Source organism: Branchiostoma lanceolatum, chromosome 4, assembly GCF_035083965.1.
Source record: "Branchiostoma lanceolatum isolate klBraLanc5 chromosome 4, klBraLanc5.hap2, whole genome shotgun sequence".
Classification (NCBI taxonomy): domain Eukaryota; kingdom Metazoa; phylum Chordata; class Leptocardii; order Amphioxiformes; family Branchiostomatidae; genus Branchiostoma; species Branchiostoma lanceolatum.
This window is the reverse complement of record NC_089725.1, coordinates 21,003,090-21,028,307: the sequence shown is the minus strand read 5'-3', so window position 1 is coordinate 21,028,307 and position 25,218 is coordinate 21,003,090. Positions and strand designations below refer to the sequence as shown.

Sequence of the window (25,218 nt, the reverse complement as noted above, 5' to 3'; positions counted from 1 at the left end):
GGACGCCTTACTTGGTAATAAACTACCCAAATACTGTATAGTGTATACAAATATCAACATCGAGACTGAAACATGACGATTGATTGCCACATTAACTTGTGCTCAAGAAACTTATGTGGTTACGTTATGCATACGGGCAAAGTACGGCCGGGACTCTCGTGATCTTCTACTGGTTTTCACGTTTCATCGATTAAAACTTTTCAGTTGCCCTTCACGGGGCAAATATCATGCCTGATAAGTTGTACGGTTTTTACCTCCGTTCTCGCGATTCTTTACACCAACTGTACTTGGAAGACAGTCGCTACCGCAAATCCCATTTTCTCAATTTAGTGCCCACTCTAATATAATCAAGACATGTTTTCTTTAAATGGAGACTGAGTCTTTTATAACAGGCACAATGGGTAAAATAATCTGGTTGCCCACGCGGGAGGTATCACTTTGCAGCCAATGGCTGGCGTGCCATGCCACGAGGTCGGGCGAATGGGGCCCAAGTCGCCCAACTGGTACAGCACCAACTTTTCTCTGCTGTTGCTACCTTATCAGTCTACCCTGAAACTGGGTACACCAAAGTTTGTTTGTGTAGTATAACCAGTCAAGTTGATTCCCTTTGACAGTTGTGGGTGGGTACTAGGGGGAAACAACCCGCGGGCATTGGGTAACTGTCGCTAGCAGGCACACACACACTCTCTCAATCGAGAAACCCTCTTTGGGGTCCAGTTTTCAGCAGAAAAAATATAGTACTTCAACAACACGCCTTGCCTTCTAGTTGTGGTTAGGAGACCGCAAAGACTCCTTGTCTGGACCTGCCCGTACTCAATAGTGTAAGAACCCAGTGAGGCCCTGGTCAAGGTTCGCAGTCCCAACCCTGGTTTGTCCGTTAACACATGTCTAACCTTTATCGTAACATCAAGGAGGTTAAATAGAAAATATGCAACCACAGACATTATATTTCAAGTCAAACGTTTTTTTATTGACAAGATCTCCTGTCAACAACATTCGTATTGCGCATATGCCAGAAATGAGGCACTGAGATGTCCACTTCATGGCTTACTGCCTATGAATGGCGGGCTCCGAGTAGGGAATCATAGCACTTTTACCGGTAAACATAAGCCAAGCCGTGATTGAATTCTTATTAACCACACGTAACTACATATTCCACAAACCTGTCCGTAAGTACAAGAACTGAGTTCAAACTTACAACCAGCAAGAACTTCCGTACTCTTTTTTATAGTGATCTCCAGGTTTTGGCACAACTCTGAAAGTGACAATTTTTTCTTGCACTGATCTACAGTCCTCTCCTGATTATTATGATAAGCTTTCGAGTGGAAAATGCAAGCTACAACCTCGGCGCTCGATTTTTCAATCAGTACAAAAGTTGCAAAATAGGAACCACAACATTACACATATTACCATACACATAGTACACACACTCCAATCCTGTGATTCACAAACAATCATAAATTAAACATAATATAATAAATATCTATCACTCTCATCGTCTCGTACATAACGAGCATAATAAATTTACCAAAAATGCATAACGTTACGTATAAGGTTCAAATAAATAAGTCACATAAGTTAAATAGTTCCAATGATGTGTCGTGCTGTGGTTACAGGACTTAACATACACAAAGTACAAAATTTGTATGCTCTGCATTACAATGGCAAAAGGTTTGATACGAGAGAACCTTTCAACGAAAAAAAGTTGAAGCCTGTAGCCTTTAGTTTGAGCCACTTGGTGACGCAAAGTAACAAACAAATAACAATAAACAACATACATGTTGTCCCCTGATAAATACTTTGATACACGATGGAAAGTATATTAACAGTTCAGTATAAAATATGCCCTTTCCAGTACACAAATTATACAAATGAGCGGTAACAATCACAAATGAACATGAATCAACAGCGTTCAATGTTCTAACATAACCAACCCAATATGATTTAACTAGTCTATATGGAAAGTTTGTGCAAAAAGTTTGTACAAATGACCTGCACGAATCGCGGCCGTCTTTTCAAGGGTCGGACTCGGACAGGCGGGAGAAGCAAGGCAGGCGGTAGTCGGATCCAGTCCGAGCCCCGGAGCCGGTCGTGGCCATGGGTGCGGGTGGGTTGTCGAACGTCTCGCCGATGGGGGACAGGTCACGATCCCCGGCCAGCGAGTCGGGTGGAGACGGCGGTGCGCTGTACAGGCTTCCGTTGCTCTGCATGCTGAAGACATCGGGGGAAGGGGGGCCTCCGAAGGGAGGTGAGGCGCGCTGCATGGGGGAGAGCATCGGATTTGGAATGTCCTGGGCCGAGTACGTGAAAGCGTTAGCGTTCACCGGCAGGGGCGAGAACACGTCGTCGTTGGCGGGAAACGAGAGTCCGGGAGGTGGTGATCGGGAGACCGGACTGGCAGGGGGCGAGTCCTGGATATAGAGGGGCCCAGGCAGACTCACGGAGTGCTGCAGGGGCGGCCTGGGCCGGGAGCTGTTGTTGTGGTGATGGTTGTTCCGCTCGTTGTGATGATGGTCGCGATCGCGGTGAGAGTTGTGCTGGTTCTGACGAGGCGACTGAGAGCCGGACTGGCTCTGCTGGGCCTGGGCGCGCTCCTCGGGGTTGTGTATGAAATGGCACCGCGGTCCGTACGGACAGAATCCGATAGTGTGGAATGTACGGCACAATTCGGTCTTGTACTTAGGGTGTCGGGCTAGGGTCCTGAGTTCGTGCACGCCGTGGGCAAACTGGCACTTGTCACCGTATTTGCAATGTCCGTTCTCTTCGAAGGGGCGGCACAACTCGGTCTTGTATCGGGAGGAGTTTATGTTACTCTTCTTTCCCTCGCCACCGTCACTCTGAAGCCGATCCCGCTTACCATTGCCCTGGTGGTTTTCCTTATTGTTACCGGTAAGGAGTAGCCCACCATCGGGAATGGTAATCAGTGTGTTGCTGTACTTCGAGTTGCCCAGCTCTCGGAGGGTTGGAGACACACTGGACGTTGAGTGCCTTCTCGGAAAGCCCGTAGTCCCTACCGGCGAGCCCACGGCCTTCCTGTCCGGCTTCCACTGCATATTGTTGTTCTTTTGGTTCTGAGGCAAAAGAATACAGATTCAGAGTTACATTCAGTCAAGTTTTAGCGATCAGATTAACGTCACACAACTTTACAGTCCGCGATCCCTGCCACCAGTCTGGGGCCTTGCGCTGATTGCAACAGTTGGTCGCCAACTTCCTGTGCGTTTCGGCTATAAAGTCAGGGAAAACTCTGTTTCGACTAAACATTCAAACGGACTAAAGTTTCTCTTACCTTATACAAAACATCGCCCACATCGTAGAAAGCAGACACGAGTGCGGTGGACATTTTCTCTGTGGACCCCTGATCCGTTCCAGCGGCGGTCATTCACTGCAACTGAAGGTATTTGTTCGCCTTTCCTCCTTTTCAAGTTCTGATTGAGATAAGAGTGTTTGATGGATGACAAGTAGGCGGAGCTTAGCACTATGGCGTCTGACGGGTAACAAAAAGGGTGGAGCTTTGACTACAACATTACAAGAATAGGGGTGCATTTTCTTAAGTTTTGTGATACAAAGGTTTACAACGCAAAATATTGATCTTAGTAAGGTTTTTAGTCAAGTTAACTTATAAACAGATGTTATTAAATGCTTTTGGTTAGTTTTATTTATTGTTTGGAACTTAAAAAAGACGAGTCCATAAATAAATAAAAACTTTGTCCCCTTTGCTATCGAGCATTCCAAACTATGGTGACCCTGTCTGGGCTGCGTGTCACCATGACGACATAATTGCCACCCAGGGGGCCTCACAATGTTGCAAACTGCAATTTGCATATTGTTTGTGTAGGGAAGTTCATGTAGCAACTTTGGAGATCCAGACAGACCCAATGTAGCGGTCTGCGAACGGCTAACACATAGTTCGATTATTTTCGCGGGTTTTGTGTGCAGCGGGGCTGTGTGAAGGAATTTGTTGGCTTGAATAACTGAACATGCGAGTGCCCTGCCTGTACACATAGCGACCTCCACGCCCCACTTCCAGTGGAGGTTTAAATTTACACTGTGACGTCAGGCTCAGAGCCTATCGGGGTGCTGCAAGGGGTTGATCCTCCCCAGACAAAGTAAAGTGTCAAGTAGTACGCACCATATTTGGCGTACACCATAATGGCCAAAACAAAAGGACGGCATTAGCATACACTCTGTTTGTCTATCACCTCTGTTCTGCACAAAACCCTGTTTTGTTTTCGGATCTGTTATCCCATTCATAAGAGGGATCCATAGTGCCAAAAGAAATATGTTTGACACTCTGAAACAGACAAACCAGCTTGTTCCAGTACCTTAGACTGTAGACCGACAAAGTCAATATTCCGTGGTTAAAACGTTAACTAGTGGACATATACACATATTTATGTCGGCAATATACCTTTATGTTAACGTCACACATAATCTCCCACATTTGATTTGTTGTGTTGTTCATCGTCACTCGTCAGATTGATTGAAGTCATGGCTGCAATATCGTAGCCTACCATAGTGGGCCAAAGTTTGAAAAAGTGCTTTTGTGCATCAATGTGTGTCTCAACGTGTTCTAGAGCCAGTAAAGGTGTTAAATTTTCACTTTCTAATTGACGTACTGGTGTGAGATTGCATGGCAAACGATTGTTTTGATTAACGCCCGCACGGTAAACATCTTTTGTTCTTGTGCTGAATAGGTGTTGTGAGTGAAACAAAAGGTGTGCTTAGTCTCCAGACAGGCTTTTGCAGCGTTGTTGACCCCCTCTTTTTCTCGGACTGAAGGCAAGGGCGCTACGTGAGCAACCAGAGTAAAGTGCATTGTTCAAACATCCTCTTGACGCCCGCGGCACGGTGTTGAAGTCACAACTTTTATGGCTGGTTAGTCGGTGGACTTCTCAGCTTGGAGGCCCACTGTCTACTGCTAGCCTCGGCTCAACGGGTGACTGAAATACCATTTTATCGGCCCAAGTCCTATTTGGCAAGGACTCTTTTTTTCTGTAACAGCCTATCTTTACATTCGGCCTTTCTAATTTGCCGGCATGAGCGGAAACTAATCCCGCAAAAATTCCCGGGCTTGCGCTAATGAACTGGGCGGGCGGTCAGCACTACCAACACCGTAGAGATAACGGGGAGCTCACGATGGTATGGTTGCCAGACTAGCTTTCTACATAACAAGGGCCAATCCTACCCGAGTCCCCTCGACCAAAGATTTCATTGATTTGACGCTGAATCTAATATCATAGCACGCACAAACTTGAATTAATGATAAAGAATCAAACAGGGTGAGCCCGCTCGGCTCACGCCAGGCCTCATCCCTGGTACCCTGTTGTTCCATCGGACGACGCACTGGACGTTCCCAGCACAAAAATTTACAAATGTTTACAATTTTGGATCATCTCAGATAAATACTAATACGTAGATTGTTGCCAATGACTTTTTACTGCCTAATGCACCAAGTGTAAATTTGTATCGGTATATATAAATAAAATAAAAACTATTCATTATCTCGAACCACGTTTGTTCCAGTGTGGTCTCAGTTGTTTCTGAAGTTGTAAAGTTGACGTTGTAAAGTTATACTTTGATAGTACAGTATTTTTTTTTTTCACCAACATTTGGTTTCTCAAATCTGGTCCGCCACCACCTGAAACTGTTGGGTCCCATGGGTGTCTGGAATTTTCCCTCCTCCATCGTGGTTGATTGACAGCGCGGTTGGAAAATCCCTCTTCAGCAACGTGACGTCACCAAATGTGACGTCAGTCAAGACTCATTCACCTTTGCGAGACAAACACCACACACTACGAAGCCACGTCCTGTACACAATGTGTAAAACGCAGAGGAAAAGAAAATGTATTAGTTTCCCAGTTTAGAAAAACAACCTAAAGTGGACCTCTGGTATGGTATCAAATGCTGTTTTCTGCCCTATTTGAGTGATATCTACGTCACGCACGTATGGTAGTCAATGCTGTTTGAGTTTTGTGTTTGTGTCCCGATTTGACGCATTTGCAAATGAGTCTTCACTAAGTAAACGTATGCTGACGCATTGGAAAACAGTTCGGAACCAATCAAAACCGTTCATAATTTGTCAAAGCCATCGAGAGTAACCGTTACCGTTCATTTTTCTATCAACGTTACCTTGAGCTTACAACATCATCCGTGTAAGACTCTACATAACGTTACATGCATTTCCTTGATGACTTACATTTTGTGTATAACGTGTAGATCTATATTGCGTCATTTATAACGGGCCCGACTGGTCTATCATATCAAGGAGGTCAGGTCTATATAACCTCCTTGATCATATATAACATAAAGCCCCAGCACGGATGGTGATCTTGTTTACTTGTACTTGTAGCAGTTCTTGTAACGTTATCGGCAGTGGGTCATTGACCTCGGTACCTTGGACATTTTTATACAGGGAAGTCCTTGGTTTAACAACTCATAATTGATTGTTCGATATGATTGTCTTCCAATATTAGGTCGTGGTGTTGCTACAACGTTACAGATCAGTTGGACATAACGTTGCAGATCAAGGAGGCTATGAATTGAACCTCGGTACAGGAACGACGGGACGTCGTCTATTGCTTGGTCGGTCAAATGGACACTATCCAAATTTACTGGCCCTCCCAGCGTTACCATATGTTGGAAGATGTTACTGGGTCCTCACAAAACGGCGCGAAAAACCGCCCCGTAAGGAGACACAGGTCGTCTCGGGCGTCATCCCTGACCACAGAGCGAGTGTTGACTCCGCTCACCCCCCACACCCTCGGTCCGTCACCCAACGTGTTGACAGCTCTGGTCAGCATGTGGTCAGTTTAGGGTCTGTTTGTAAATATCACCATTAGCGGTGTGCTGAGACGCACTCCGCCTTTTACAACCCCATGTCAGGGGCGGGACGGCTTCGCGCGAACTCACTATTTAGAATAGCACCCATGTGTCACTCGGTGGACCTGAACAATGAAAAACATTGTTATCAATTTTTTCAGTAAACATCTCGTGTCATGATGCACGTGTCAGAATGCACACACTTCTCGGAAAGAAGGAAGTTTCCGCAAGATGATAATTGAAGATAGTAGAAGATTAGAAGTCCACCGGATGCAACTTTTGGTCAGACAAGGTTATAGCTAATATTCGGGCGTATCTTTGTACATTTTAGCCTGTTTGTGGTCCTGTTTTTCTCAAACTATGGGCGAAGTTAACGGTAGTAAACTTCCTTGGTAGTGCCAATAGCGTTTGCAAAGTCGAAAGTGTCATATTGACTTCAGTTCAGATACTCCTTGGACCAATTTCAAAGCATATGGTCATTTACAAACTTTGTCTGTTCCTTCTCATAATCACCTGAGCTCTACAGCCATTTCTGTTACATCTCAAATATGTAGCTAGATTTTGTAGGACATGCGCTTTGGCGCCAGGGGTTGTCACAAACTGACACACGCATCTGTAGCACTGTGCAGGTTCGATCCCCCACCGAGCCCCGAAGGTGTGTGGGCCGCCCTCTGACAGGTGAGACCCTGTGGCAGGTTACGGGCCATCAAACCACACAATGCCGACCGCGTCGCTTCGGTCGCGACGGTCATGTCTCACTGCGCCTCCATCGTGTAGACTCACTATCAACATTTACTGCAGTTTGTATGTGCATACGTGACAATGAAACCACATCACGGCAGGAAAGGGAACAACAACACTGTGCGGTGGTACCATGGCGGAGGCACTTTTCAGCCTCGAAAGATTGTGCCCTGATCTTCGGGTCGTAATTGCAGGTAGTCCTACCTTAAAAAATCCATCGGGCCGTAAAAATTGACCCTTGTGTGTCGCTCCCATTCATTCAAACACAGAATACGACAGGAAACCCTCTGGCCATAGAGTTGTCAGCGGATTGTTCGGAACAATCGCTGCACGAGGGGTAATGGGATAATTAGTGGTGAAGGGGGTGCGGCCCGGCTTTCATTGTCGCGGATGGGAAAATAGGATGAGGTAATGCTTCTGAAAACAGGAACACCTGGAGGCGGGATTCCGACAGGTCACAGCGACGTTGCCTGTGTAAAGAAACGTTCTTTTGAAGCCCAGGCCAGGTCGGCGCCCCCGTTCTAAAACGTCAAGGAAACTTCCTTGTATACCGGATGTGAGCAGAGATAGGACGTGCAACAGGTAAACCGGAAACGTGACGCAATACCCAACGGAAACCTTCGTCAAAGTAACTGCCCGTGCTTGTCCTTGAATTGCGCAATCTGTACCTGCCATTTCATTCAAACATTCTGGCCAATTTCTAGGACATGTTACTAGAAATTCGGAGTAACCTCTCACCGTTGTATTGCAGATGGTAAATCGGTATCTTATTGGATGACTTTCAAATAAATGAGAAGAAACTGGAATGAAGGAAAAGATCAGACACCACCTTATTAGCGTCTAATGAGGAATGATTTTCAATCGGCTCATTATCTGCAGTGAACCCACTTACGATTCCTATTCATACAACCACCGTTCGACGATCTTTGCCTCTGAACAATTACACAGCCGATGGCAATAACCGTGTGAAGCAATTAGTGCCCACAGATTAGAACATCGCAATGAGTTAAAGTAAAATCGTTCAAGTGAGGGATGTCCTTCGCGAAGTATTAAAGTGCTGTGGTTAGTCCGAACCTACTGTACTGGTCGGACCATGTTATCAGTCAATCAACCAGAACTGTGGTCTCGCTGAGCACTGCTCGTGTTTTGACAATGGGGCAAAATTATGGGTTGTCAAAGGTGGGCGAACGTGGTTTGTGTCTACTACAAGGGACAGAATGTATGAAAAGTAGCCCAGCAACCTGCTATTTTACATCAAGAATAGCCCCAGCTGTTTCTTAACCCCCAAATTACCGCATAGCACGGGTAGTCATTAGTCGTTTTCTGATAGACATTTCCTATAAAATCGGCTGTAGTGTGACAAATTTACGACCACTCGTGCAAGGTTTCCTACAGTACTTTCAACAGCGCCATCTAACGGACCATCTCAAAATGCATACCGGAAAAAAGTATATGATGACAAGCTGACACACACCCTACTGGTAAAGAACAAGACTACACTTGTATCTTCCTATATTCAAGAAGTACTTCTATAAAGAGACTGTAATGTTCAATGCATTGATTTATTGTTTTAAAAAGTGCTCCATGCAAACCAGGCACTGGATAAATCCCCAAAAGAATGTTAAATATGCATTCTTCATAAATTAGTTCCAACATTGAGCTTTTTTTATTATTGAAACAGAAATACAACATTTTACAATAAGAAAGAAGTTCAATATGCAAAATAAAATGTCTTGGCAACATATGATAACCTCTGTACAAAAATGCTAAAATATTCCTTTTAAACATTCCACAACTGAGTAAAACATGTTTGGGATCAACTTATTAAACATCTCTGATCTGTACCTACACCAAAATGGCTACCATAAATAAATGATGATACTCTGACCAATAGATACAGCCTATAACTGTGTGAAATACATTGATATGAGCTGGAGCATAAGTCAAGAAGACAGCACTTGGCTGGACTCTGTATTTGACATACGTAAAGTGCTCCTTTTTCCTCACACAAAGAAAAGATGTATGGTGTCTATGCCTATAACATACTTACATGTCTTTCCTGTATTCCAGTAAGTACATAGTCTATGTACTACAAACCACCAGCCACACAAAGGCTGTTGAGCAATATGCAAGGAGTAAAATCTAACAACACTTGCTTCAGTGGACTGTATACATGCCTGCAAGGAGCTGTATTGCACTTTGCCTCAAGAAAGTACTGTATGCATGATCATCAGAGGAGATGCAGCTATTAAGCTGTTACCGGTAACTATCTAATTCTAGTTATGGTGTCACACATGATGACAACATGAGTTCTATGGGTATCTAGAGGTCCACATTCTCAGTTCATGTCATCCATTTTTGTTCATAATACTGTCACAGTTAGGACTGCTATATCCCTGTCCTCTCTCTGTACATCTTAACATTCTCCCTGCTGAGGGTCATCCATCCATTAACTTTACATTACTTACAGTATAAGTCAGCAGGGAGAAGGTTAAAGTGACGACGACATTAAATTCCACCTTGTGCTGACATCTGAATCCCACCAGTTATATTTTATCAGCACACTGTTAAAGTCTACTATTTATGCTAATGTTCTTCAAGTTACATGTAACATATTGTGAAGTCTAATTAGATGTACTGGTATTTGCACACTATAACAGATGAGGTATCACCACCAGGAGTGTTTAGCCAGTGTACTATACTGTGTCTGTCTTACACCTCAAAACACACATTGTACAAACAGAATCTTATGTTGTGGATCCTAAAATTGTTCTCACTGTACGGTCATGACATCCTAGTAGAATGCTAGATGACAAAATCTAAAAATCAGCTCTTTCTTGCATTTTCTTTTACATGATGCTTCTAAAAACAGTCAAAGTTGAAGAGTTGGGAAGAAGTTGGATAACAAAATTAACCATTTCACTCAACAACAAACAAACAAACGATGCATGGTCTTCTAATTGATCTGAAGTCAAGGGTCCTGTACCAGTGGATTCTACTACAAGATCCTGGTATGATGCTGTCGTACTGCTCTCATTTTAAAGACATACTGGTGAGATGTCCTGGATGTACAATTTAGAATCACTTCCAACATATTGACAGTGCCAAAAATTACAGGTTTTGCAGGAAACCTTTGATAGTTGACTTAATTCAACTTTCCTTAGTGGCAATGTTGACTGCCTCCCTACACGTAGAAGGAGGTGCCAACAACGCCATGTTTGTTTTTGATCTGTGGCCACTCCTTGCTCTCCATGTCCCACACCTTAGGTTTCTGCTGCGGAGACGTAGGTGTTCGGGTCAGCGTGCTGGACTTCCCATTGCAGGTCAGGCCCTGCTGCCGCACAATGGTGTTGATGAAGCTGGCAATCAGCAGGGTGATCTCCAGGATCTAACAATAAAGACATGAGTTAAATCTTTTTGCTTGGACATGAGGATGAGTTATGCTGCCTGGTACTTACAGTAAACCACAATTGCATGAACAGCAGCTTTGGTTAGAACTGTAACTTCACAAACATATCTTAAGAGTATCAATTGATTACAGCTGCCAGAGATCAGTAGAAACTTTTAGGAATACATGTGTATCCTAAAAAGGTTTACCTGTCAATATCGCATGGGTTCTCATTGAGTATTCAAATGAGAATTTGAAACATTCTGAGTGGGTTGTCTTTGTAAATTTTGTAGTTAGTCCTTGTTTGTTTACCTTAGGTTTGGACATGTTGAAGAGGAATTTCTCAGTGCCTATCTCCTGCTGCTGCTGCATGGGTCTGTCCACTGCCTGGTGCACCACCAACATGAAGTCCTGCTTACAGCCACCAAACGTCACCACAGACTTGTAGTTGTAGGTCACCAACAGGCGCTGGAGATGAACATGAAGCAGTCAGTAACAGGGAAACATCTTTAGTAAGAGTTCCGTTAAGCTTATGGAGTGTGCACAATTGCAAATTTTGATCGTGCTGCATGTGTATGACCTCCAGTAATGATCATTTCTGTATGGTTTACCCTGGGGCTAGCCATCTGAGCACATCCAGGTAGCCTTGCTGAAAAAATCACAGCATACACATTGGGGGCTAAGCTTGATGAGCTGAGCTGGATTGTAGAGGAGGCTGGCGGTTGTTGAGAGGAAACCAGCCTTCGCTGATACATCATATGTATGCTTATTTCATCGCACCCATGTTGCATCAGTATATCGTCATAGATACTGGTCTTCAATCCAGTTACCTGAATAGTACATGTACCTCAATTTCAGTTTCAAGCATCTGCAAAGGGGTTTTAAAAACAGAACAGAAACGGAGACTGCAATTGATTGTAGTGCAGAGGAGTTAGACTACATCACCACAGCTGGGCTTCCAGCCTACTGTTTTTAATAGAGTTTCTAAGAAGGACCTTCTAGTAACCAATTATAGCTACCGGTTCTTGGAAGAGCCATGCAAGGCCATGTTGTATATCAAGTTTAATTAGTTCAAATCTTTTGTGATCAGAACAGATTCCATCTGATGAGAGGCCCAGGTATCCCAACATTCCTGGCCAGTGAGGACATTCTCTCCTGATCAAAGATTATTTGACTCTCCCCATGTGCACTTGGCCCATTTAGTACCCTGGTTTGAATCCCAGAAATTTACAGGATAGGACAAATTGTGATGATAAACATTTTCTAGATGAAATAGTTCCCTGGGCCTCAGATACAAGTCAAACACTGACTCCTAAATTGTACGTCACAGATCCAACATATCCTTGACCTGGACACTGGATTTTGGAGATTGCAAGAGGGAAATGCAACAATCCCACAGAATATATCAGGCCAAAATCAAAGGTAATCCCAACATTTTACTAGCAAAGTGTATCAAGTTTTGTTTGGTCCCACATGATGCCTCCCAGAGAGTCAGGGCCATAAAGTGAGCAGATTTATTTCATGTGGTCAGCAGACTCAGCACTACTTCTCCAGCAACTAGGCTGTTTGATACACAGGGCAGACAACCTGGGGATAGGAGGGGAACCCTTTCCAACCTGTCTGGAAGGAGGGTCAAATAACATTGGGCTGGGCCAGACAGCTGTATATCAGGCCTGAGGCTGACATTTTGTGGTATATTCCTGGCAGCCACATCAGCTAACAGGCATGAACAAGTTCCAGCAGGAATAGGGAAGGCTTCTATTTCCATTTCAGATGTGTTGTGTCATATATAAAAATAGGCCAAATAACGACTTATGATCCATGGATATGGCAGATGTCCTATGATATAATTCAGGTCATCAGACAGCTAGCATCTGTCTATACAAGGCTTTGGCAAGGGCCCACATGATGCACGAAAACCACATACAACACCTTGATGGTGTTTAGTACACAGTAATGTGATACCTGAAAAGCACAACCTGATACACTTGTTATTGCCTAGTAGAGAAGTATCACATCAGCAGTCTGGTGATGTTGCTATTTGATCTGGTGACACAGAAGAGATGAGCTAAAAATGTACAAAGGTCAATGTGACAATATCTGGATGCGTTTCAATAATGGTGAGATATTTTCAGATTATACCAGAAAGGCATGCTTCGTCACTTGAGCAATCAGAGCCCTAATCTTATCAGCAGGCCTGATTGAAAACTGGGTTCTCCATGTTCATACCGTACATCACCACAACTTGCATGTGTGAGTGTGAAGAGTTGTGCTCATGGAGGTAATGCTCTATGCCACCAACACCTCATCCTACTGTTGACTGGTATAACTTTGCTCTGTAGTTGCTCTCCCAACAGGGTCACTCTCCATCTCCAGTAGTGATGTTGGATCTATCTTGCTATATCCAGCCCTATTCAGGATTTCATCTGCTTTCCAGGACTGCTCACTTGCACACAATATGGAGACTGCTGGGAAGCAGACACTAGCCTAGTCACCAGCCTCTCCCACTGGGGGGTCGTAGGTCTCCTCTTCAGCCTGACTTTACCTGCCAGGCTCCACAGCCCCTGGAGAGACTAGAGACCAAGTTAGAAAATGGATGGATATCAGGCGAACATTAGCCTGGATGCCAGACCCACAATCTCTAAAATATCTGTCTGTGGAGATAGAGGGTTTTGCAGAGGTCAGGTAAAGGTCAAGCTGCTGGGGAAGCATGATGCCTTTTTTAAGTAGCTGTGGGGAGGTCAGCACAGACTGACCAGAACTGACCATCCCATGTGTCTGACCACCAGCTGGTATTGTCACGGTGAGAGACAAATGGATAGATAAGTAGAAGCAGGAACCTACAAATAGCAATAAATCTGTGCACTCAGGACTGACCTCAAGAGGACAAACAACAGGAGAAGGTTTGTCTAACAATATATCAGTCAGAAGAACAACAAAACTGGACTAGAGGTCACCATTCTTCTGGTGTAAAATGCACTTGACCATTCTTTAAGTGATATTTTTCTCTTAATAGAATATCTGTAGTTTGTTTGCTGTTACTAGTTGTCAACAAATTAATGAGTGAAGCAAATGGAACATAATTAAGATAGAGCCAAATGGGACCCATTGTGAGTCCTTGGAAAGCCAGTAGATAATAAGGCCCAGATGGTCCAGTTTTGTGTATAAATACTTTTATCACCTAATATATACTGACAATTCAGTTTGTTATCTCCTTTGTCTCATCAATCTTTATCTAAGGAATAAGAGAACGACCAAAAACAAACATCTGAACACCTGTTGAATTCATCACAGTTAAAAAGAGGTCTGCCTGAAGATGAGAAAGATGATGTTGATTTTTCCCAGACCATACCTTTCAGAACAATGTCTCTTCATAAGTCTATCAATGGCATTGAGGTGTTAACAGTTTAAATCTGAGTTTGATCATAGAATACATCATCTACGAGGCTACAAGTGCTTTGCTCTTGCACCTTCACGATTTCATACTTACAGTACCCTAACCTGCCCCCAAAATACATAACTTTAAAATGTCCAGGGAAGCTGATACCTGATCCCTCCTGACTGGTCAGACATGTGGTTCCCATTTTCCCAGTATTGGGACAAATCACCCTGTTGTCACAGGGGTCAGGCTGGTGACTTTCTGTCTGGCACCCCCTCCCATATATCAGAACTACTGCTTTTGGAATGACACCCTGCCCCATACAGCAGCAGCAGCACTCCCTACAGGGCACCACTCCCATAATCATCCCTACTCCCCACCAGTAGGAGGCTAATAACCCTGCCCACCACTCCCCACTGAGGCTAGGCTGGGAGTGTCCAGCAATACCATTCATAATGATCAACATCACCACTAGTCTGGATGCCAGACTGTTTCCAGGGCCTACACAGGCCAACATGCCCCCAAGGAAATTCTACCACACAGTCACCGGCTTAGACTGTCCATTAGGCAGCAGCAACTCACCCCACAGTGGTCAGGCTGAGGACTTGCAGCCTCGCACAACATATTACAGCAGGCTGATGGTACGTTGAAACGTCCTTGGTAGAAACGTATGTTCTCGCCAGCCTGAAAATTTTACCCGTCCTTTCAATTTTGCTGGAGGGAAGAACCTATCGAGCGCCGAAGGCGCGAGGCGTCGCGCCGTAGGCGTGACCATCTTAGGGGGGTCCGGGGGTATTCTCCCCCGGAAAATTTTGGAATATAGACCCTCTGAAACGCTATTTCCTGCATTTTGAGGGGCAAATTTCTTGGTAGAATAAGCTTAGTTTAATGACATCTCTTTCGGTGAAAAATTACAGAAGGGTTTCAGGCTTAATTTTGGGGGGAGGCGTGCCGTCATCGCGGTAAGATCGAATGTTCACACACAAGCTACATTTCTTTGTTGTATCAAGATTAAACCTCCTTGGTTGTATACAATCGGCAAAGACAAGAACATCAAGCACAACACAACTTTACTACGTATCTACGTCCTACAAAAAATACACACAGAATAAGTCGGCAAAAAATAAAATTTTTCAACACTTGTCCCGTATGCTCCCTGTAATTATTGAACATAATGAGGAATTTGACACCCTACTTTGAGAAAGAACGCCATAAAGACGTCCATTTTTTCTCCCATGTTTTCCACGGTTAATTTCTCCGGTAACTGCACTGAATGTCTTTAAAAGTTGTCGATTCAAGCCTTCCAACAGCCGCTTCGTCGTGCGATCCTTGCGATCCCCGCCATTCCCCTAACATCTCGCAAATTCACGCTTAGCTGAAATCACGCGAGTAGCGAGACTCGCATGTTATTGGTCGGTATTTCTTGACGCGACGGAGACGACGCACTGTGATTGGTGGAATAGAATATCTGACGCCTGTTTACCATTTCTTACGGGGAGAAAGCGCATGCAACTCAGCCGCCGCGGCTTGAAACTTAAATAATGTTTTACAGATTACAGAAAGCCTGATAGCTATAGGAATATTTCTGAATTTTTAGGCAACTTTGATAACAATAACTAACGGTGAACCAAAAGGGACAAAACAGAAGTAACGTCAGCCCGATGCGACCAGCCAAAACTGTGGGGAGGGCGGCGCATGACGCCGAGTTTTCGGCGGCCACCAAATATCCACCACGGCGCTCTTTGTGTGTGGCTGGGGTTGTCGCCGGCGGGCATTAGAAATGATCTAGATCGCCCTCGTCGCGAACTTCCGGTGATCCTCTGGAGTTTTTGCAAAATTCTAAACTCTGTCTAAATATCTTTACACACCGATTTTTGTCCATTAAAAATGACGGGTTGGGCAAAAATTTTGTCCGTCATGAGCGACAAAAACCCGTCAAATGACGGGAGGACGGGCGCTGGCGAGAACACTGGTTGCAACATACCTTCTAGATTTTCCTGTGACAAAATCCACTACTACTGGTAGTAACTGGCAATGTTGACGCTACTTTCATTAATGGTAACCATGATCTGACTGGTTTCTTAAATCTGCATGTATTTCACTTATCATTACACAACCATCAGCACTTCACAAACACCAGCAGGCAACAAACAAAAAAAGTCTCAGATCTGACCAGTGATACAAATGTAAGCATGGGGTAAATCTGACCATCTGATAGAGATTATCAGTCCAGTAATGCTTCCCTGTGGATGCCAAATAAACCATGGCTGATGACAATCTGGTGATAAATTATCACCCAGTCAAGACTGTACATGTGGCAGAGATGAGCTGATAAGCTAATCTTTATCTTTATTGGTCAGTTTGTCCCACAACTGGACACCACACCACTACTGTGGTAGGAAGAGCAGGCTCTGAGGAAGAGGATGCACATTGGAATGTGAAGATTCTGAATATGTCTCACATGCTTTCTGCTGAGTCCATATTATAAAATATTTCTGCTGATTTTTATCAATTATCAAAACCTGAATCCTTCCAAGATGAAAACTCCAACCATAGCAACAAACTGTGCAGCCCAAAGTTTCTCTTTTAGTCTCACCCTGATTTGCTGATGCCTGCAGGCCCACTGCCAGTTGCTGAAAATGTGATGTAACTTGTGTACTGAAACTGTACTGCAATAGTCCTTTATAGAAAAGGTCTGATTACACTGTTTTATAGAAATTTACAACACACCTCTTGAATATAACCTGGGTGCCATCCTATTTCTACCGGGGCTCCTACACTCGCTACGAGTGTAGGAGCCCCGGTAGAAATAGGATGGCACCCAGGCTACTTGAATATGGACAATGTAAATCCAGTCAACACTACACGGGAGGGAGCCAGGAAAAGTGGCAACACTAAATTATGCACTCATTTTGTCGACAGCCAATCCCTGGTGCTTGTTATCTCCTATTGTTTTACATTTGTGTGGGATGCAAATATTTACTGATGGCCAGGTGTGCATGTGTCTCCTGATCTCCTCCCTTATTTACAGTTTCATGGTGATATCAATCTGTTAATCAAGTAGAAATGCCTTAAATCTTACATCAGCGTGAAACCTTTCGGACTCATTGAATTTCAGATGCATCTGTTGATGGCAAAAGTTATGGTGGAAAAACAGAAGACCATACAGTTAAACTGTTCAGTATTTGTAACTTTCTAAAGGGCACAGGACTGTCCAGTCTGGGTCAGGTTTTGAAGCCTAGTAAATTCCAGGGCTAAATTCCACCTAAAGCCAACCTGTACTGATGAAAGTTTTGGTCCAGTGTCCTACAGACCTCAGATTAACCACTTAAAGATAAATTGGTCATTCCAGCCACTGTACCCACTAAGCCCACCTCTAAGCAGCATAGCGTTTGATAAAAGGGAGAGAAAATCTTCTCAAGCAGGGCAGGTGTCCAGGAAACTGGAGTAACCACTCAAGGAATTGGGCTGTGCACTGAGGTCCCGCTGGGTGTCAGGTGACAGGGACCTGTGGGGGGTGTTTGTGTTGGGCTATTTTCATGTTTGATCAAAGATTGGCAAACATGATCTTCATATAAAAGAGCAGACAACAAGGGAAGTCAGGTGGGAGACAGTACTTCCTGGTAGAACACAGATAGGGATTGGTTTGCTTATACAAATGAAGTAACAACAACAAAGCAGCACACAGGTGTACAGTTTTTGTAAACAAGGATTTCATGGATGGATAAGGCCACACCAATCTAATTCCTTACTTCTCAGATTCACTCGAATTATTTTTTCCCCACATTTGTGGTGTAGGTACTTACCATGGTCGTGTACTCCAGAAGGCTGATGCTGTCCTCCTGTACAGCAAGCCACACCAGACCCTGGCCTTCTATGCCCTTCAACTGCAGAGGAACAAACAATTCTGTTTAATCTGTTACCATTCAAAACACAACTTAAGACAAGTTCAAGAACAAATTAAACAGCAATTTGCCATGAATTATTCTCATCATCATCATTGAGCAGCTTCAGTGCTGCTGAGGCTACCTACTACTACTACTGAGAGCTACTAGTACTGTGAAAGATATAAATCATATTAAATGGTGTCATCTTTTGGTCACACCTGGTTTAAGAACAAATACACAAAAGTTTATATTTCTTACCAAAACTGAACACACATACAAATGCATGACTAGGCAGACACCTGATAGAAGGCAGGACATACATGTATACCAGTACAACAATCCATTCATATTTCTTCCACATAGCAATCTACACAAGTTGTATTGCAGTCATTACAGATTCTATCCACATTGCTATTTACACAACAGTTGTGTTACAGTAATTATATTCTAGTAACCAGGGCCCTCGGGTGAACTAGGTGCTCCATCAAACACACAAATGTATAAATTGACAGGATAATTACAATACATAGTTTTATTTTCTAAGCTTACCAAAGTGTGACAGCTCACACCTGTTACATGATAGTGTACGGACAGTACTGTGAGCCCCGCCTCAAAGAAATCTATTTAGTATTTTGACTACATTTTTATCAGTAGCTCCTTCAAACGGTGCATTCCTCAAATCCTGCTATACTCACAATACACACAATACAAACTATCTTCACTGTCTTTTAATGTTTTTGACAAGTTTTGTGTCAGCTCTGGTCAGTCCTCAGAAAAATGGAACACCTGAACAGAAACTCAACTGGGCTGTGTGTATACTGTCAGCACACGTCTGACTTGTCTAGAAAACATTACATCAGTTTCATATCAGGAAATCTTTCAGCCCAGGGGCCTTCAAGGCTGGGTCTGAGTCATTATTTGGTGAACTTTGAAAAACAACAGCCAGACTCATCTTTCAACAATCAGGGGGCTTTGTAGGTCAACCTGGTCTGATAACAGCTGATAACAATCTACGTCTCTCATGTTTACCACTGTGAGAAGTACCTGCCATAATGCTGCAATAAAGCATAGGAATTACCAACAAGCTACATCTCATGATCTCATACTTGTGCCCAAACAAGAACCAATGTCCCCTGAATATGATTGCAACCAGAACGAGTGTAGCCTGGGTACCAGACCACCACGCCACAGTCGCTAATCCTTCGCACCCACCAAAGTTGGCACATGGCCCCTAATTATCTCTCGAAGATAGATATCAGAGATCTGCTGCCAAGAAACCCCTATATTGTATGATGTGCTCCCCCAGCCAAAAAGGGGTTATCGTCTGGTGCAAAAGAATCCGAATCTGGATGTGCTAGGTTATTAAAAACTACCTCTTATGGCAATCATTTTGCCATTTTGATGCTGAGATATCTGATTGCAATGTTATGCATATCATCTTCTATCCAACTGAACCCACAAGAATCCTGTTTTTGACATGCATGCAATGTCTGTATGGTAAACACCTGATACACACTTCTCTGCTCCAGCAACTTTCCTAGAAAAATTGACAGAATCCCAACTGTGATGAATGTGTTGATTTGTAAGGGAGCAGATTATATGACATGGGCACCTGCCCTCCAGCCACCAGTAGCCTTCAGCCTTTAGTGCTATGTGTTATTATGCAGGACAGTCAAGCAATGTAGATTGATTACGTGTGATTGCAGAGATGATAACCCATATTTTCTATTCCTATTGTTGTCTCAAGGCTATCACTCAAATCTACCAAGCTCCCAACACTTTTGTCTCTTTTGTGTTACCCCGCTTACTATAATGATACCAGGTACACTTACAATTATTCTCTGTTTCACACCTGCATCTGAATTCTGTATGCCTGTATGAAGTTAAAATGAACTCAAGGCAATCACTAACTTCCATATTGTGTGTGGGCATGTTTTAGTCCCTCCACCTCACATGTTATAGCATGAATTCATGTACTAATTCTATACAAATTTGCTCAATATTTTCACTGCATTTACATCCCTCAGCAAAAGTAATATGTACATAAGTTCTTCATTTTCAGGTCAAAAAGACCCCCAATAGTCATGATTTTATATGCTAATAAGTACTAGTAATAATGATGTGAATTGTGACTTGTTATGGGCAGTGCAACTGATGCCTGGGGGCAGTATGCCTTGCCGCTGTCTAATCATAGAACTAAAACAGGAGCACATAGCTACAAACAGATGTATCAGGCTCACTGACCCTCATAATCATATACAAGGAAACAAAATAATCTATCCCTGGGGTTGAATCATACAGCCATTTTTTTCCAGAAAGTGCAAGATAATTAAATACTAGTAATTGTGTCACTGTCCTGGGGCTCCACAGTACATAATAATGCATGTGTGATTGTAACGCTATATCCCTTATAATTACCAAGAAATTGCTGCATATTTCATGCAAGGTTGAGCTGTCTGTGCACAGTAATTAGTCACATTGCCCTGCCTGCCATGGTGACCCCTCCATTCTGGCCTTTGCCAAGAAAATAACCCCTTGTGACATTAAAAGCGGTTAAAGAACTTTTTTTATCAGACCGTGAGTTTGCTTGATTCAATGCAACTTCTTGATCACAAAGTTATCACATTTGCAACAGCAAAACAAACCACTTGAATTTCTTGTTTGGACTTTTCTAAGGGAGAATATCTTTCTACAAGTTGACCTTAGAGTGGTCTAGCACATGCATCAATGACAATGGGGGGGGGGGGGGTACAAAACTGCCACTGGGCCATGTTTCATGCTTGGGAGACTATATTAGCCTGGGTGCCATCCTATTTCTACCGGGGCTCCTACACTCGCTTCAGCAGGGAAGCGAGTGTAGGAGCCCCGGTAGAAATAGGATGGCACCCAGGCTAAGACTATATCAGTTAAATCTGACATGTCTTCCTGACCTTGTAAGGTGGGAGGGGGTAGTGTTGGAAAGGGGAGAACCTGGGATGAGGTCTAGTCAGCACCATGGGACCTCTGTAATTTCTGCACCATCCCTTATATGCATGGCTAGAGTAACAGCTGTGAGTGGTATGAGGGGTATGACAAAATTTGATGGATGAAGGACTAATGAAGATTCCTTACTTTTTTCATAAGACATTGTCTGCACAAATTGTTTGGAATAATTTGTTTGGACAAGGTCATTAACATATTAAACAAACATTCAACTAGAAATTCCCTATCAAAGCACTACTGAAACAACAGTGATCATACCAGTCTTTTGCTCCATACACAAATACTTATTCACCCACTCACTGTTCCATACAGGTAAAAACCTGAAAAGGAAATGAATAGTTCTGCCAAGTCATCAATCACTGGACTATTGCTCACCTTGCCAGTGAAGAGTTTTGCTCCAAAGAAGGGCCACTTCCTCGCTACTGTCAGATAGATGCGGACACAGTCTGTTTGACTTCGAGCCTTCAGCCCTGACCACTTGGTGGACAGTTTCTGGCCCAGTTGCCTGTATTTGTTGGAGGAGGAAAGACATAACATATGTACTCCAACACAATGTATTCATTCCAGTCGCCAATAGCTACCTACTCGTATGAGAAAAATTGTATTTTTACCGATTTTCAACGTGTTTGTAGAACTGAAGTAGTTCTGATATGCCAATCAATGTTTGGTCCACAGAAGACACCAAATGACATACACTAGAGGGAAACGTAAGGAAAGGTTTGAGAACAATTGTCACTCACTTAATCTGGTCATCAGATCCATCCTTGTACCTCATGGGGTAGAACCTCTCCAGCACCTGGTCCACCTGGGACTTCTGGGAAGGGCTGGACTGTCCTCCACTGCTGTGGTCACCAAACTCAATCTGAGCAGGAGGAAAAACAACACAAATACAGCATTACATATCTACTCAAGTCCTTCAAAACCAGTTTTCCATTCATGATTTTCCATATCTTTCTAAATGCATAAAACAAAATACAAGAAATTGTACATCCAAGAACAGTTGTTCTGCCATTTGAACATTAATTGTTCTCTATGGGGAATGACACTTACATCTGACATATTGAATATTACGACATGTTATACACCATTAAACATAAGCTTTATTCCAGCGCAAAATGTATACAAATGGTGCAAACAGCTGTCAAACAACTACAGAGAGAAACCCCAACATTCTGTGCTGTACCTGAGCCATAAGAGCAGCCATCTCCAGCGCCAGCTCCTTGTTGAGGGGAAATCTTCCATTCACCACCTCCTCGTTCACCTGGTATGTTAGCAGTAACCGTTCCTTCTCTGTCTCTGACTTCACCATGCTCTTCAGATATAGTCTGGATAAAAACAATACACACAATATACAATTCACACCTGTGGGTCATCAGTGGATAATGTTACAAAAATGCATAATAACTAACTGGGGCATATGCTGGGGCATACAATGAGTGTGTTTACCTGTTCTTGTATGTCAGCCTGACGATCCTGGTGGTCTCAAACTTGCCAGGCTGCTGCTCTCTCAGGGCCTGTTCCCACTTGGAGATCACATCACACAACTGAAACACAAAACATGCAAAAAGGTATGAAGTCTAGAAGAAAAGTAAAGATCTAATACAGGTCCTTTAAGATTAACCTTTAATAAATCAATGTTGTACATATCAAGCCTTTTTCTATGTTTAATTTCATCAACATACCTTTACTGATGCCTGCAGGCAGTGTTCAATCTCCCTTCCTGAAGGGTCATCAGTGAAGAGGGCAAACCCAGACAGAGAGCAGTCCCTGGTGCCAATCTCTGTGTTCAACGTCCTCAAGAACTCTTCTATTGTCGTAGAGCCATCAAACCCTACAACCTGGGGAGAGAGCACAGCAATGTATCAGTTATGCAAGGACAGCAGTGACTCTGGGTGTTGATCTTGAAGGTTCTGCAGGATGGAGGATGAGGGTTGCTGTCCAATATGTTGCTATACAGAAGTTTACCAGCAAAGGCCTTCCAAATTAACGAGTGACAGTGCAAGTAGAAGAGTGGCCAGCCTTATATGTAACTGATGGCCTAAGAAGGGTGCCAAAGAGAGTACTTTTCGTGACACAAACATATAGCAATACACATGGAGGAGGGGGCAGCACACCTGATATGTGCCGTTGAGGAAGTGTACCAGGATGCTGACAGGTAGGGAGTGGAGGAAGGGGGAGGGGGGCAGCTCACCTGATTAACAGTGCCATTGAGGAAGTGTACCGGGATGCTGACAGGTAGGGAGTGGTGGTAAGGGGAGGGGGACAGCTCACCTGATATGTGCCATTGAGGAAGTGCACTGGGATGCTGACAGGTAGGGAGTGGAGGAAGGGGGACAGCTCACCTGATTAACAGTGCCATTGAGGAAGTGTACCGGGATGCTGACAGGTAGGGAGTGGAGGAAGGGGGAGGGGGGCAGCTCACCTGATATGTGCCATTGAGGAAGTGCACTGGGATGCTGACAGGTAGGGAGTGGAGGAAGGGGGACAGCTCACCTGATTAACAGTGCCATTGAGGAAGTGTACCGGGATGCTGACAGGTAGGGAGTGGTGGTAAGGGGAGGGGGACAGCTCACCTGATATGTGCCATTGAGGAAGTGCACTGGGATGCTGACTGGCAGGGAGTGGAGGAAGGGGGACAGCTCACCTGATTAACAGTGCCATTGAGGAAGTGTACTGGGATGCTGACAGGTAGTGAGTGGTGGTAGGGGGAGGGGGGCAGCTCACCTGATATGTGCCATTGAGGAAGTGTACCGGGATGCTGACAGGTAGTGAGTGGTGGTAGGGGTTCCTCAGCAGGATGGACAGCAGCTCCATACGGGAGGGCCGGGCCTCTCTGCCACCATTTCTCAATGTCCTCTCCAGCGATCTTTGACAGTACACTGCATACTTCCCCACCTCAGTCCTGAACACAAGCACAAGTTGATTCACCTGCTTTAATTAACTGTTATATTAGTGCTACCAGTTACAACAATCTCAGAATTATATTAAGGTAAAAGCTACCATATCACTGAAGTGACTAATTTAAAAAACTACTTGTCATGCTTTCAAATTGAACATACGTGTGCAGTTACAGCTTTTGATCTTTCTCTCTTTACCTTAGCTGTAATCAATTCACTTCATTTTAAACTTCTGCTATAAACCAAACAACCAATAATTTATTCCACACATTTGATATCTAATACCTTGACCATTTAATCTGGTATCCTTATCTAGAAGAAGATTAAGGCTATAAACTAACTGCATCTGTTCATAGCCATGGGCAAGTTTTCTGTGCTAGCTATGACCCTGTCCCATACCGCTGATGGATTCAATAACAGGATCTCCCAAAGTAAAGTTTGACCAGCCAAACTTTGTTCAGCCACCCTCCTGTGTGAACAGTTGGGGATCCTGCCTGATGTTGGGCTGGTAAATCCCTCAATATTCCTGGGATTAAGCTTGTTTGTTTTACCCTGTTGCCAATTATTACAAAATGTAGGGCACGAAAATAAGGGGACAAAACTACCTTGGTTTGAATTAGACATAGCATTATAGTTTCTTGCTCATAGTTCATTGCATAACTCGTTGACCGGCATACGTTAAAAAATAAGCAAGAATTAATGTTGATCATTTAAATCATATTCCCTGCTTTCTAATAACTTGTTTGCTTTGTATATCTCAGGCTAAAGGTCTAATAATTGTTGGCTAGACACAAAAGCATATCTTACCTTGGATCAGCGTTGCGGCTGAGGTGTGCCCTGAGGTACCAGAGGAACATGTGCTTGGGCAGGAACAGGGGAATGCACATCGACAACAGCTGCCAGCACTACAGGGCAGAAACATGAGCAACATTAGCAAAGTCAAGACTACAGTTAAATGCCATCACACTGCTGCAAGGAAAGTCTGTTGTCCACTATGAGCAAGGTTGGGCAACAGCCAGACATCAAAGACATCTACTTACATTACCATTTATCACCTGCTCAACTATCTTATGTGCATGCAGTGAGATATGTCTTTACCTCACTGCTAGTTATATCTTTGTAGTT

General features: G+C 43.7%; 2 protein-coding genes and 1 long non-coding RNA gene across 9 annotated transcripts in view; 1 reads left to right on the top strand and 2 right to left on the bottom strand.

The window, feature by feature from the left end:
* Nucleotides 1-943: 943 nt before the first annotated feature.
* LOC136433273 (mRNA decay activator protein ZFP36L2-like) lies at nt 944-3,467 on the bottom strand. Its single transcript, XM_066425305.1, has 2 exons — nt 3,287-3,467; nt 944-3,071 (listed from the first exon to the last, which is right to left on the bottom strand). Exons 1-2 carry the CDS (start codon nt 3,377-3,379, stop codon nt 2,016-2,018), a joined length of 1,149 nt encoding a protein of 382 aa, XP_066281402.1. The 5' UTR covers nt 3,380-3,467; the 3' UTR covers nt 944-2,015.
* A 2,183-nt stretch (nt 3,468-5,650) lies between these two features.
* LOC136433278 (uncharacterized) lies at nt 5,651-15,469 on the top strand. Of its 3 annotated transcripts, XR_010755613.1 has the most exons (4): nt 5,657-5,889; nt 6,474-11,460; nt 12,279-12,370; nt 13,386-15,469. It is a non-coding gene; the product is annotated as an uncharacterized lncRNA (long non-coding RNA). The 3 variants fall into 3 exon arrangements; XR_010755612.1 differs by having other exon boundaries at nt 5,651-5,889; nt 6,474-12,370; XR_010755611.1 differs by having other exon boundaries at nt 12,279-15,469.
* Nucleotides 9,109-25,218, bottom strand: part of LOC136433270 (pleckstrin homology domain-containing family H member 2-like) — a 69,528-nt gene continuing 53,418 nt past the window's right edge. For all 5 annotated transcript variants that reach the window (XM_066425297.1, XM_066425298.1, XM_066425301.1 and 2 more), the window contains 10 exons: nt 24,901-24,998; nt 23,921-24,098; nt 22,879-23,034; nt 22,643-22,740; nt 22,380-22,521; nt 21,937-22,058; nt 21,572-21,701; nt 18,134-18,214; nt 11,261-11,416; nt 9,109-10,948 (listed from right to left, as the gene is read on the bottom strand). In XM_066425297.1, coding sequence (XP_066281394.1) covers nt 10,745-10,948; nt 11,261-11,416; nt 18,134-18,214; nt 21,572-21,701; nt 21,937-22,058; nt 22,380-22,521; nt 22,643-22,740; nt 22,879-23,034; nt 23,921-24,098; nt 24,901-24,998 — 1,365 coding nt within the window. In that variant the 3' untranslated portion in view covers nt 9,109-10,744. The remainder of the gene's footprint in view (nt 10,949-11,260; nt 11,417-18,133; nt 18,215-21,571; nt 21,702-21,936; nt 22,059-22,379; nt 22,522-22,642; nt 22,741-22,878; nt 23,035-23,920; nt 24,099-24,900; nt 24,999-25,218) is intronic.

Excerpts from the sequence above, each read along its gene's own strand:
- LOC136433273 (XM_066425305.1), bottom strand. The coding sequence starts at position 3,379 with ATGACCGCCGCTGGAACGGATCAGGGGTCCACAGAGAAAATGTCCACC. Across the intron at positions 3,072-3,286 it reads TGGGCGATGTTTTGTATAAG|AACCAAAAGAACAACAATAT; the intron begins GTAAGAGAAACT and ends CTTTTGCCTCAG.